Here is a 14,293-nt window from a genome sequence, read left to right on the forward strand (position 1 = left end):
AAAAGCTTTGTTATTATAAACCTTTGTCATGAAACATTCCTCACCGAGTACACCAGAAAAAGTTATATTCAGTCATGGATTCAAGAGCAGTTCAAACTCAGGGGCACAAGAACGATCAACATCACCGCAATCCTCACAACGTTGGGCCGCAAGGAGGTACAAACGTCATTTATTTGGAATTTGAAAGTTTGATTTGATTAACCTGCGATATTACTTTCCGTATTGAAGTTTCTTTGGTTTATGCTTGAAATTTTGGATGTAGTGGCACATGGGGATGAACACAACCAGCATGACCATGAGAAGAAGACGGTTATGAAGAAAGTAAAACAAAAGGCCAAGAAAATTAAGGACTCCATCACAAAGCATGGTCATAATGACCATGAACGTGGCCACGAATATCACTATGAAGATCAGCATATCCCTGATGATCATGACTTGGATGAAGAAGATGACGACGATGTAGTCCACAGAGCACCGAGTAAGCTCTTTTGTAGCACATTTGAATTAATCATTATATACCTTTTGAACAATTTTATTTAGTAACAACAAGTTTTAAGATAAGATCTGACAATTTAGTATTTTTGAAGAAGATTGAAGCCTTATAATGAGAACAATGAAGAAGAAAATGATTTATTGGGTTAGATAATGATTTACATGATTGTTCTGCAGTTTACGACAGTGCACCTGGTAGAGGTGCAGCACGAGGGAAAGTCGATGCTATTGGGAGAAGTGGAGTTAATTTAGGAGGTATAGCAGTTATGGGAGGAGAACCTCATCAGGAACCAAGAGTAGTGGTTGTTTCTCCAACTACTGGAGTTAATCAAAGCGGAGCCACTGAGCCAACTATGACATTTGTTGAGGTAGAGAAAGTAGTGCATACTAAGGTCAATCTGGAGGAACAAATTCACTTGGAGGAAGATCCTCATGCTCCACGAAGGGCACCTCAAGCATATGCTCCACCAAATCATCAAACCAAAGTCAAAGATCCAACTGGGGCAGGTAAGTTGGACCAAGATTTAACATGAACTTTATTTGTGTGCCATGAGATTAGGCATCTTCACATGCCTTGATTTGATTCTAATCTATTGTCATGCCATTTTTTTTAATGTCAAGGTGGAGCAAAAATTGACATTACCCCAGTTGAGAAATCTTTCTCCAGGATGACTATTCTTTATGAGCCAAACCAAGACCAACCAAACCTCTTTCCAACTGTTACTGAAACTCACCACCCTTCTGCTGGAAGCCACTCCCAAATTGCACCAGAGCTGTCTAGTGCAACTAATTACCCATCTATTCAGAGCCATGGCCAACACTTGCCAGAACTTTCTGGTGAAGTTAAAACCAAATACCCCCATAGTCATGGCCAGTTTACACCAGTGTTGTCCAAACCAACCAAAACTCACTACCCTGAAGCCCAAAGCCATGAACAATACTTGTCACAACAATCCAGTGCTACAAAAACTCAATACCCTTCTTCTGGAAGACATGATCAGTTTACACCGGTGTCATCTACTGGACATAATATTCAGCACCCGTCTACCAAATTCCATGGACAACACTTGCCACAACAATCCAGTACTACAAAAACTCAACACCCTTCATCTGGAAGCCATGATCAGTTTACACCAGTGTCTTCTACCGGACCTAACATTCAACACCCTTCGACCAAAATCCATGATCAACACTTGCCTCAACAATTCAGTGCTACAAAATCTCACTACCCTTCATCTGGAAGCCATGATCAGTTTACACCAGTGTCATCTACTGAACCTAATATTCAGCACCCTTCTACCAATTTCCATGACCAACACTTGCCACAACAATCCAGTGCTACAAAGACTCAATACCATTCATCTGGAAGACATCATCAGTTCACACCAGTGTCTACTACCGGACCTAATACTCAGCACCCTTCGACCAATTTCCATGACCAACATTTGCCACAACAATCCAGTGCTACAAAGACTCAATACCATTCATCTGGAAGCCATGATCAGTTCACTCCAGTGTCTACTACCGGACCTAATATTCAGCATCCTTCGACCAATTTCCATGACCAACACTTGCCTCAACAATTCGGTGCTACAAAAACTCATTCCCCTTCATCTGAAAGCCATGATCAGTTTACCCCAGTGTCTTCTACCGGACCTAATATTCAGCACCCTTCTACCAATTTCCATGACCAACACTTGCCACAACTATCCAGTGCTACAAAGACTCAATACCCTTCATCTGGAAGCCATGATCAGTTCATACCAGTGTCTTCTACCGGACCTAATATTCAGCACCCTTCGACCAAAATCCATGACCAACACTTGCCTCAACAATTCAGTACTACAAAAACTCATTCCCCTTCATCTGGAAGCCATGATCAGTTTACACCAGTGTCTTCTACCGGACCTAATATTCAACCCCCTTCGACCAAAATTCATGACCAACACTTGCCTCAACAACTCAATGCTACAAAAACCCCGTACCCTTCATCTAGAAGCCATGATCAGTTTACACCAGTGGCATCTACTGAACCTAATATGCAACACTCTTCTACCAGAACTCATGACCAGCACTTGTCACAGCAATTTGATGAAACAAAACATCAGTACCCTTCAACGGGAAGACATGTTCAGTTCACACCAGAATTCTCTACCGAACCTAATGTTCAGTCCCATTACCCCAAAACCCATGATCAATACCCTTCATCTGTACACCATGACCAGTACCCTTCTACTGCGATCCATGACCGACACTTGCCACAGGAATCTAGTCCAGGTACGAAAAATACCCAGTATCCTTCATCTGGAAGCCACGATCAATTTCTACCAGAATTTTCAACTCAAACCAGAACCCCACAAGCCTACAACACCACACATATGGAGGAATCCCAATACGGATCAATGGAGAAACCATCAAATGAGAGCAGTTACACAGATAAAATCTCATCAGCAACAGCTTCAATAGCTGATACAGCCGTCACTGCTAAAAATGCTGTAGCTTCAAAACTTGGATATGGCCACCGAAATGAGACCGAAGCAACTCGAGCACAGATGCAAGAGAACATAAGCAACGAAGAACCATCAACAGTCTCATTAGCTACAGCCGCAATAGCTGATAAAGCCGTCGCTGCCAAAAACACAGTAGCTTCCAAGCTCGGATATGGCCACCGAAATGAGACCGAAGCAACTCGAGCACAGATGCAAGAGAACATAAGCAACGAAGAACCATCAACAGTCTCATTAGCTACAGCCGCAATAGCTGATAAAGCCGTCGCTGCCAAAAACACAGTAACTTCCAAGCTTGGATATGGTGCCGACACCGAAACAACTCAAACAAACACAAGCAGTGAAAGACCATCAACAATCTCTTCAGCAACCACTGCAATAGCTGATAAAGCTGTCACTGCCAAGAATGCCGTTGCTTCAAAGCTTGGATATGGTCCTGAAACAACTCATCGGGAAGAAGAAAAACAGTCGACAATATCTGCGGCAACCTCTGCAATAGCTGATAAAGCTGTCACTGCCAAAAACACCGTAGCTTCAAAGCTCGGATATGGTCCTGAAACGACTCAACGTGAAGAACAAAAACCATCCGCAATCTCTTCAGCAACCTCGGCTATAGCTGACACAGCTGTCTCAGCCAAAAACACCGTTGCCTCCAAGCTCGGGTATGGTAAGCATCAAGAAGAAAAACCATCAACAGTCTCTGCAGCCACCTCTGCGATAGCTGATAAAGCTGCCTCAGCCAAGAACACAGTAGCTTCAAAGCTTGGATACGGTGCCAACTCAGAAACAACACAAACAAAGAACTACCAAGAAAATACAAGCAATGAGCAGCCATCAACAATTTCTTTAGCAACCTCTGCAGTAGCTGATAAAGCTATATCAGCCAAAAACACCGTAGCTTCCAAGCTCGGTTTCGGTGACACCACAACAGCACATGAAGAGAAGAGAAGAGAGCATGCTGCTGCACCAACTGAATATGGAAAGAGTGTTGCTCAGTCTCTGACAGAGAACCTAGGTCCAGTTTATGGAAAGAGTGGTGTGAAATCCAATGTTTCAGGTGAAAATGCTAGTGTAGTTGTAGAACAAGACAAGGGTGTTTCTATGAGGGACTATTTGGCGGACAAGCTGAGGCCTACACCTGAAGACAGGGCTCTCTCTGAAGTGATATCAGAGACTTTACATAAGAAGGAGCCAGTGGAGGTCACTGAGGAGGGTGTGAAAAAAGTGATTTCTGATGCAGTGCATAAGAGAGAGGATGACCCTAAGAGAAGAGTAGACCAACAGATACCAGTATGGAAGGTAACAGAATCAGAGGAAGTGAAAAGAAGGTTAGGAAGTGAAGATGAAGAAACTGAGAGAAGGTACCAAGAGCTGTATCTGAAGAGTCCAGGGACAGGTGTGGTTGATAAGCTTAAGGGAATGGTTGGGTCATTGATTACCAATCCAGTGGAGAACCAATCCTTACAAGGTAATGATCATTAGTGTTTGTTTTCATGATGAATCTCTCCAACATGGTTTTCTATATTATGATGATATTTTTGCTGATTTTACTTTCTCATTACTGTATTATGTTAAATATTCCGTTTTGCTGTGGTTGCATGTGGACAAAGATTCCTATACTACGAATTATGAGACAAAAGTGGAACATCTTCACCAAGGTGGAACTGAAAGAAGACTACAGGAGTCATCTAATTGAAGAATCTTCTGATTGTGAATTTGTCTAGATTTATGTTATTGTTGTTTGTCTGCTACCTGTGTAATGTGTCTGGTTCTTTCTTTCAAGAAAGTCTGACGTGAGTCACTGATAATTTATTTTCATGTTTCTTTATTATGTATATGATGCTTTTGAGTCGGTAATGTTATATGTCACTGCTAGTGTGTTACTGTGTTAATAAAAATATTTTGTAATAAATTGCGTTCTTTAAATATTCAAAATTTGTTTTCAAATTTATTTACTCATTCCAAGTACCAGGCTAATGCTAAAAGAATTTGACTTCTTTTTTATATCTTTTAATAATAAGATTTCAAACTGAGGTTTTGATAAATGTGGCTAATACATAAATTGTGAAATATGTGTTTTATCCATGGAATATGGAATAAACAGTATATGAATGATAATATTTATCTATTTTGTACGTTTGTTTTTATTAATCAAATCAAATCTTTCATAGTTTTTATTTTTACATTATATTTCTTTTTGTATTTTAGTTAGTTTATGTAGGTTTCATCTTTTATTTTTACATGTAATTGTTAGTGTTAAGTGCTATTTATATTTAATTTAATTTTTATATATGTTTTATTATTTAATTCATTCTCAATTTATTGTTTAAATCAGATTAAAATTAATTTTTTAATCAAATTTATTATTTGTATTTTACTTTAACATATTAAACTAAATAATATATTAAATTACTTTATTATATTAATATTAATAATAATAATAATAAAATAATAAAATTTAATTTGCACGTATTAATTATTTAAATTATATATTTTTACTTTTTTAATTACATAATAAAATTTATTTTCATTTTAAATTTTATTACTTTTAAGTCAAATAAATATTTATATTTTATGCTTTATTTTATTTTAAATCAGACAATATTTTTTTATGTATGATATAAATATTATTATATTTATTAACTAAATTTAAGTTTCATTTAGAAAAGGAATAAATATTTAGAACTATTATATTATTAATTCATATATTTATAAGATTAAAAGTATAATAATATTTAATAACAATTTCATAAATATTTAATGAGATAAAAAGTGAATTTTGATATGAATATCAATAAAGGACTTAATTGATATTATTTGAAACTATTCATTGGAACGAAATGAGTAATAAATATTATTTTTATCTTTTATTTTTGAAATACATAAATTTTGATATATTATATAAACTTGTAATGGTTTAATTATTTCCGATATCGGATATCGTCTCAGAAAGGTTTTGGTATTCTAAAGACCTTTCGTGCTTAAAAAAATGGTTTTGTTTTATTTATATATTTAAAAATGTTTTTATTTTAGAATAACATATTAGTAGTTAGTTTTATTTAATTTCATTATTGTCTGGGTGTGGAATTTGGGATAATTAGGAGAATAATTGGGATTTGAAAGAATTCCTAAATTTGAAGAAATCTTAACGAGAGTGAGGATCGTCTTCGAGTTTGTTGAACTTGTTATTGAAGGGTGTTTTGGTCGCAGGTTGGGTGGTGAACGTAGTTGTTCGAAGACGATATTGAAGGAGCATTCTTATTGTGCACCAAGCTTTCTGTTTCCTTCACACTTCAAGTATGTGCCCCTTTCCTTTTCCGCAACATCATTGCACCATTTGAAGTAGTTGTAACCACCCTCTTCAGCACCACTTTGTATAAACAACATTCTCTTCTCAGAAACACTTCCACATAATACAAACGTGAAATAAATCATACCTTATACTTCGAGTATCCCCAAAATTGTTGACCACGATTCTTCAAAGTTTGAACCATTACGATGAACACACATTACGACGAGAACTGGTAATTATTAAATCGATTCATTCAAAGTAAAGGTTAAGTCGAGCTCACCTGCACCAAATGTTGAGACAGAATAAGATTGGATCAAAAGTCATGACAAGTCAACCTAAGTAAGAGGGTTGAATTGAGCATAAGAGTTGAGTCTAGTCGATTTGGGTAAAATATTTGACCCTAGTCAACTTAAGTTAAAGGGTCGAGACGACTCGACATAGGTCAAAGGTCTAGTGTCCAATCATTATAATGTTGAGCCAAATCGTCAAGGGGTTTTTATTTTATTTTGGTTAGAAACATTAACTATATTTGTAGTACACGGTATCTTGTCCGGGTAGAAAATCGAACAAGATACTAGATAGCTGACTATAGGTGATCAATATAGACAACCATTGAAATAATTAAAGGCTAGTTAATGAAAAATAACGGTCATTAATGGATGATTAACAAGAATTAATAGTTAGTTAATTGGTCTGATTTTTTAATTGCTACCATAAGCTTTATAAATACAAGTTTATGTTGAGGGAAAAGACACTTTTTATAACTTAATTCTTTTAAATCATTTTGAGAAACATATTTAACCTGAGTGTTTTTTGTATGTCAACCACCAATACACCTATTAGTTTTAGAGAAATAGTTAGAAAAAGCGGACGATCGAGATTTGGAGCACAAATGAAGTTAAAGAAGTTGATCCTGGTTCCTATACTACAGAAATAATATATATTATTTTTATTTTATTTTCTGATTAAACTATTAATTATTAATTGAAATTCTTATTATTAGTATAATTTGTATTTCGTAATATATAAGTTAGTTTTAATCTATAACAACGAATTAGTTTCAATTCATTTTTATTTGAATGAAATTATTATTAAATAAATACCTATAATTTCCAATTTTATTATTTTTTCTAAAAATAAATTAAAATTATTATTACAATTTGTTTTATTATTTAATTTTGGTAATATTAATTATGTTTACGATTTTTATTTTACTTCCTGCTTATATTATTAACTATTAATTGATTTATTATCAATAATAAAATTAATACCTAGTACTATATAAATTAGATTTAATCCAGGAAATTATTTTTAATCTAGTTTTATTTGAATGAAATTATTATTAAATGCGTACCTATTAATTCTATTTTTATTATATTTTATTTTCTAAAATTGAATTAAAATTATTATTACAATTTATTTTATTACTTAATTATTTTCTTTTGGTTGGAAATTGTACCTGTATATTACTATTGTTATTTATTTCATGATTAAACAATTAATTATTAATTGAAATTATTATTGTCAGCATAATTAATATTTGGTAATATATAAGTTAGTTTTAATCTTTTAATCTAGTTTTATTTTAATGAAATTATAATTAATACATATTAATTCGATTTTTATTATATATATTTCTAAAATTAAATTAAAACTATTATTACCAATTATTTTATTAGTTAATTATTTTTTTAGTTGGAAATACAATATTTTCAATTTTAATTTTATTTCCTAATTATATTTTTAATTATTAGTTGAAATTATTTATGCACGTAATTAATAAGATATGTAATCTACTTTAATGTAGAAAGATGTTCTTGTGTCAATAAAAGTACATGATCACATATAAATCTAATTTTAGTATTATAAAACTAATAAAATTAGACATTTTATAATACTATTCAAAATAAATAATCTAGAGTATAAAATTTCAGCTTCCACAAAATTTAGAAAATTATTTTCTTACATATAAATTAAATATAATTGAATCAAAAATATATAGTGGAAAAAGTAATCAATTCAATTGGGTAAATATGCAAAAAGTTACACATCAAACAACAAACAAATATCAAAGTAAGTTTAAACTATGAGAATCTTATAACTAATTTAGCTTATAACCAATTTAGCAATTCTATACAGCACAGACCAAAACGAGCAATAATTCAAACTCCAATTTTATCACATTAAAATTACAGCCAACAATTTAAATACAAAACCATATGCAAAAACATTGACATTAGTTTCCCTCGCCTAAATTGAATGTTCTTAAGATCATCCAAGCTTTCTCACAGCTTCCATCTAAGAAATCCTATTTACACATACAAAAAATATCAGATCAATGATCTAAGTATGGGGATAGACTCACAACATGTAAGGACAAATTTTGGATGAAAAAGGAGCATGCGCAATACCGAAAATCAAAGAAAACGAAAATTTTAGTTTTAACTTTAGAAGTGGAGGTAAAATGGAACTTACTACTCATTAAAAAATCCTAATTGTTAATCTGACTTCAATCAACAACACGTGTCAATCACTTAATCTCATGAATAAAAAGAAAACCAACCTAGCAGAGAGTGAAGAGGGCAGCTAGCATAAAATGTGGCATCGCCGTTTGGCACATCTACTAAAAGTTAACACCGTCCAATTTTAAGGACTAATAGTAAGAGTTTCAAAACTGAGGACTAAAAACCATCAAAAGTTTCAAGTAGGGACTAAAACCAAAATTGTGTAATACTTAAGGGACAAAAAATATATTTAACCCAAAAATTAATTTGGTGTTTAAAAAACTATTTTTCTTTTTATTTTTTAAAAGATTTATGTACTTTTTTATTTGAATAAATGATTTTATTTAAATTAGTTGATTTAATGAGTATTAATTAAATCAATTTTCATTTATTTTTAGATTTAAATTTTCTGATTTGGTTAGTTGATTTCTAATTATAAATAGTTTTTTACGTATGCCATGCTAGTTTTTTTTTTTTATTTTTGTTTACATATATAATTAAACTAAATCCTCACTTACTAAATAGTAATAATTATTTTTCTTTATAAAATTAAAGTTACATAAAAATAGGCAAAAAAAATTAAATAATAAATAAATACATTATAATATAAAGAATAATGAAAATAAATATTTATACACTAAAAGCATTTGAAATAAATTATTTTAATATATGTCTTATACGTAAGATTGTTGGTCAAAGTAAACTAATTAGATTATAATACGAACTTAGTTACTCCAGTTTATATTATCTAAATCTAATCAGTCAATTAGTAACATATTCCTGTTTTAAATACATGTCTTATAAGTAAGATTGTTGGTCAAAGTAAACATTCTCTTGAAAATATTTTATCCAAAATCATCCGTTTGTAGATGATATTATCTAATTTTTTTTTTCAAATCACCATTATGTATTTTCATTAATGAGTATTAAATTATTATGTAATTTTATAGAATGCAAAATGTTTATGATTATTTAGTTTTCCAAACGTAGAATTTTAAGATTTAAAAAAACTAAGTTTTAATTATTTTGATTTTTTTTATTTTAATTAGGTACTATATTTTTATTTTTAATTTTTAATTTAAATTAATGGTTGAATACAGTGAAAAACTATGTATAGATTAATCTTTCTTATGTTGAATATTAATATATCTAACATTCTCCTCAAGTGACACAATATTTAGGAGGACGAAATGCCACCTCAGAAGACTTTCACTTAGAGACAAATCTGGAAGGTTATTCCATGTAAATCTCTTCTTGTAAATCATCGTTGAGGAATGCATGGTTGACATCCAGTGGATAAAGATGTCATTGTTGAAGAGTCACCACAACTATAAATAAACTAACAAAAATCCTTTTTGTCACAAGACAAAAAACATATATGGACGACTCAAAGGCAATGGTAACAAAATGGAGGTCAAAAGAGACATCGGAAGAATTCATAGATGAACAGAAAGAAAGATTTTCCAATCAAGACACCTAGAAAAGGAAAAAGAGCAACATTGATACTCTGAATAGCGGCTTGAGAGAAGATGAGATGTACGACCACATACATCAAACTTGAAAGAGGAAAAAGAGCGACCCTCTAAATCGCTGCCTAAGAGGAGACAAGATGTGTCATACGCAGAACGGAAAAGGAGCATATCTAAAACTATAAAAGGCACTAAGAGCGTGTAAAAGCTTGGATGAAGGCATAACGCTGCCCACAGCGATAGATAGATGGCGCCAGTGTAGTGGTAGAGACAACAAAAGTTTTTTTTCCTCAAAATAACCTGGCTTTGATACCATGTTGAATACAGTGAAAAACTACGTATAGATTAATCTCCTTGTGTTAAGTCCTTTATTTATAATAGAAGAAATATGAAGGTTTAAACCCTCATTTGGCCCTCGTATTTGTGTGTCAATCTCAAGTGGGTCATCGTTTTTTTTTCGGTCTCAATCGAGTCCATAAACTTGTAAAAATGAGCCAATTAAGCCCTCTCCGTTAAGTTTTCGCTGACGCCGTTTACAGTTGTTGACATGGTGCCCACTTAATATGTTGATGTGTCCTGTTTGATTACATAGAATTTTTATTTAAAATAAAAGATTATGAAATGGGAAAATTTAATTGGTTAATGTTAAAATTATAGGGTTTCCTCTTTTTAATTGGGGTTTCGAATCTATGTGCAAGTTTTGAATGGAGGTGCATGTTGTCATGGTTGCGTGAGATTAATGATGGAGGGCGTGATTGAGAAGATGTTCGCGATCTAGTTCTCTCTGCAGATGCGTGTTTACGGTGATGTGCAAAGATGGTGTTCAGACATGGTGGAGATCGCGAGTAGGGTGGTCTCTACAGCGATGACTTCTACTCCAATTGGGTTTTTAGATCTCCGTATTTCTCTTGTAGGTTAAAGGCTTGTGTGCGGAGGAAAGATAGCATTGTAGTAGCAGAAGGGTTTCAGTGAATTCTTTACCAATATCTGGGAGGACCTCCCCAAACTCTGAGGATGAAAATTCCAACATTAAAAGCTCCCATAACTCAACATTAATATCAATAACTCAACATTAATATTCAAATTCTTATCTATGTGGCTTTTGGGTGTACAAGAAAAGTGGCAATTCCTCCCTAGGAACAACTTTCTTTGCCTCAACCTAGCGATAGAAGAAACAGTATTGAAGATGACCCAATATTAGAAAATAAAAAAGCGTTGAAGATCTATAATCCTTGTTCTCTAACAAACTACAATTGGTATGGACAAAACTTGGATACAGTTTTCCAAGTGTTAAACACAACATAAGTCCAGTATCTAAACCACAAGTTTAATTTGACAGTTAAACTTTTGTCAATCCATGATTGTAATTTTTTATTATCAATTTATCAACCCAGTTCATACCTTACTGTCAATACTTAATTGTAATATCAGTTTTTGAAAGCTCCCTATTTTATCCTACAAACAATCAATATATGAAAAGTTACCAACGAGTCAAAAGAATTATATACGAGCTTGTATATCATGCGCAAGAGCAATGGCTAGCTAAAGCACTTTCTATAATGTCACAACTCACAAAAATCTATCCACAGGAATGGCTAGCTTAATCATGATCTGCTTATTAATTTAAGCCAAATAAAAATGAGGCATATATGCCAAATGAAATGAATGTGGTAACTGGTATATCAGTATTTTTTTCTATGAACAATATATACGATCAGAACTCTTTAAATTACAACTTAGAGAAACCAGTATATGCCCAACATAATTGCAATTAACACAGCAAACTATAAATTCAAATTAATTGAACTTGCAGTATATCCCTTAAAGTGGCAAGGAATTTTGACTAGTTTTGGCTTCTGAAATCTCCATGTACATATGCTTTTGCACTTGCAGTATTTCTGTTCTGCAGCTTCTATCAATGTTTGGTTGTACCCATCAGCTCAATTTTGATTAGAATGTATGATTGAATTGATCAACAAGGAAGAAGAAAAAATGGGGTCAGTTCAGGATTCTCAAGTGTTGATTCCTTTTTGGGAGACTAAGCAAATACACCAAGCAAAAAAAGGAAAGGGAAAATCCCCAAAATCTCACTCCGTCTTTCCTTTCGAACCTCTTCTCCCACTGCTTCAAAACGATACTGTTGTCACCGGCGGTGAGCTTGGCGGCGACCAGTGGCGCCCTGGCTCGTGGCTCACGGCAGCCGGCCTTGCTCAAGAGGCGATTGATGGAGCAATGAGAGAGATCCTCTCTCACGCGTGAAGAGAAGAAGGAGAAGGAATGGTTTATTATACAACAGAACACTCATTCAATTTAATACACACTCCCACGTCAACTAAAAAAATTACAGTTCAGCATCTGTAGACGGCGTCAATGAAAACTTAACGGAGAGGGCTTAATTGGCTCATTTTTACAAGTTTATGAACCCGATTGAGACCGGAAAAAAAAAATGATGACCCACTTGAGATTGACACACAAATACAAGGACCAAATGAGGGTTTAAACCAAATATGAACTAAGTCCAAAATACAAATAAGAAATAATAACAAAATAAATAAAAATAAAAGATATAAAAAGGATAAGATAATATATCTAACATAAATAATTCAAAAGTTTAATCAATTCTTTATTTAAATTATAAATTTAGATAAATTATTTAAAAAAATTATTCAAATGATTTTATCTCATAACAAATCATATTCTAAATATAAAATGCAGGTTAAGAAAAGAAATACGAAAGGTTTGTTAAAAAAAGATATTTTCTATGATTACAATTTTTTTAATTATTTTTAAATATATTGAGAGAAATAAATTCTTTAGTTAACAGTTTGCTATTTATAAGTTCATATTTAAATTTATTTTCCTTTTTGCGAATAATAAAAACAATTGAAATAAAAAAACTAGAATTGAAACCTAATGAAAGTTAAATAAAAGAGTAGAATGATAGTGATAGGAGATCTCTGATAAAAGAATTCAAAAAAAAAATGAAATTTGAGCGGAATTTTATAAAGAGAAGGAAATTTTGAAGCAACAACAGAAGACTAAAATGGGAAGAGATTTTGGCTTCTCACCGGAAGTGAGAAAAAGTTTTTTACTTTTACTTTTAAAAAACTAATTTGAAGTTGACGCCTCAAAATAGGTTTATTTTCTCTTTTAGATATTTGAAACAATGTCTTTTCTAAACTTCTTTTTGAGAAAACATAAGAGAACGTCATATGTTAAAAAAAAAGGGTGTTATTTGTGTTTTCTAATTTGTTACATTTATGTGTGTTTCAAAAAGTTGTTATTTATGCTTGCTATAATTTGTTATATTCATAGATGTAAAAGATTTGATAACAGACCAAAGTGATCAACACAACTCATATAAACTTAGTTATTTTTTGGTTTTTGTTTTAATGGTATCTTCTATGTTTTTTTATTTGCTCATTTTACTACAACTTTGTTACGTGTTAATAATTAATATTTTGTTAGGTTTTACTTAGAGGAAAACGAAACACATTAGGTTTTTTAAAAATAATGTTTTAAAAACGAAAAAAAAAAACTATTAGATCTATCATTCAATTTTTTATGGTAATGTAATATTTTTTTATTTAAATAAAGAATATTTTTAAATGTAAAAACAAATTTTTAATTATATTAATTTTGTTGGTATTTTATATGTGATACAATTAGATGCAACATTGGATTTCTTCTTTAAAATTTTTGTTTATTTAGTTTTTTTAAGCAAGATTTACTTGGATCTATGAACTTTTGAATGCAAATATATATATATATATTTGTACAGACACTCTTGATTATTAGTGCTCCAATTTGCATTGCTTTCCCATCCTTCCTTCTTTCTCCAAGTTTTCTTCTTCAATTTTATCACACTATTTGGTATTTTCCAATCTTACATTCATATTCATGTTTGTTGCTATTTCAATAGCAAACTCATTCTATGATAATGTCATGGTGTAACCAATTTTGTACTATATTGTCATCAAAATATATTTTTGAACCTAAACTATTTGTACTTTGTATTAGGTTATGCAG

General features: G+C 32.1%; 1 protein-coding gene across 1 annotated transcript; it reads left to right on the forward strand.

Moving 5' to 3' along the window:
• Positions 1-50: 50 nt before the first annotated feature.
• LOC124822138 (uncharacterized) lies at positions 51-4,925 on the forward strand. The gene is made up of 5 exons (XM_088111521.1): positions 51-156; positions 263-478; positions 670-999; positions 1,114-4,467; positions 4,610-4,925. Exons 1-5 carry the CDS (start codon positions 75-77, stop codon positions 4,693-4,695), a joined length of 4,068 nt encoding a protein of 1,355 aa, XP_087967647.1. The 5' UTR covers positions 51-74; the 3' UTR covers positions 4,696-4,925.
• The last annotated feature ends 9,368 nt before the right edge of the window (positions 4,926-14,293 follow it).

Source organism: Vigna umbellata, chromosome 4 (assembly GCF_029865625.1).
Source record: "Vigna umbellata cultivar VRB3 chromosome 4, Vumbellata_1.0, whole genome shotgun sequence".
NCBI lineage: Eukaryota > Viridiplantae > Streptophyta > Magnoliopsida > Fabales > Fabaceae > Vigna > Vigna umbellata.

Bases quoted from the DNA above. Each gene is read 5' to 3' on its own strand.
- LOC124822138 (XM_088111521.1), top strand. From the start codon at position 75: ATGGATTCAAGAGCAGTTCAAACTCAGGGGCACAAGAACGATCAACAT. The intron at 479-669 runs GTAAGCTCTTTT...ATTGTTCTGCAG, and splicing joins TGTAGTCCACAGAGCACCGA to TTTACGACAGTGCACCTGGT. The intron at 4,468-4,609 runs GTAATGATCATT...ATGTGGACAAAG, and splicing joins GGAGAACCAATCCTTACAAG to ATTCCTATACTACGAATTAT.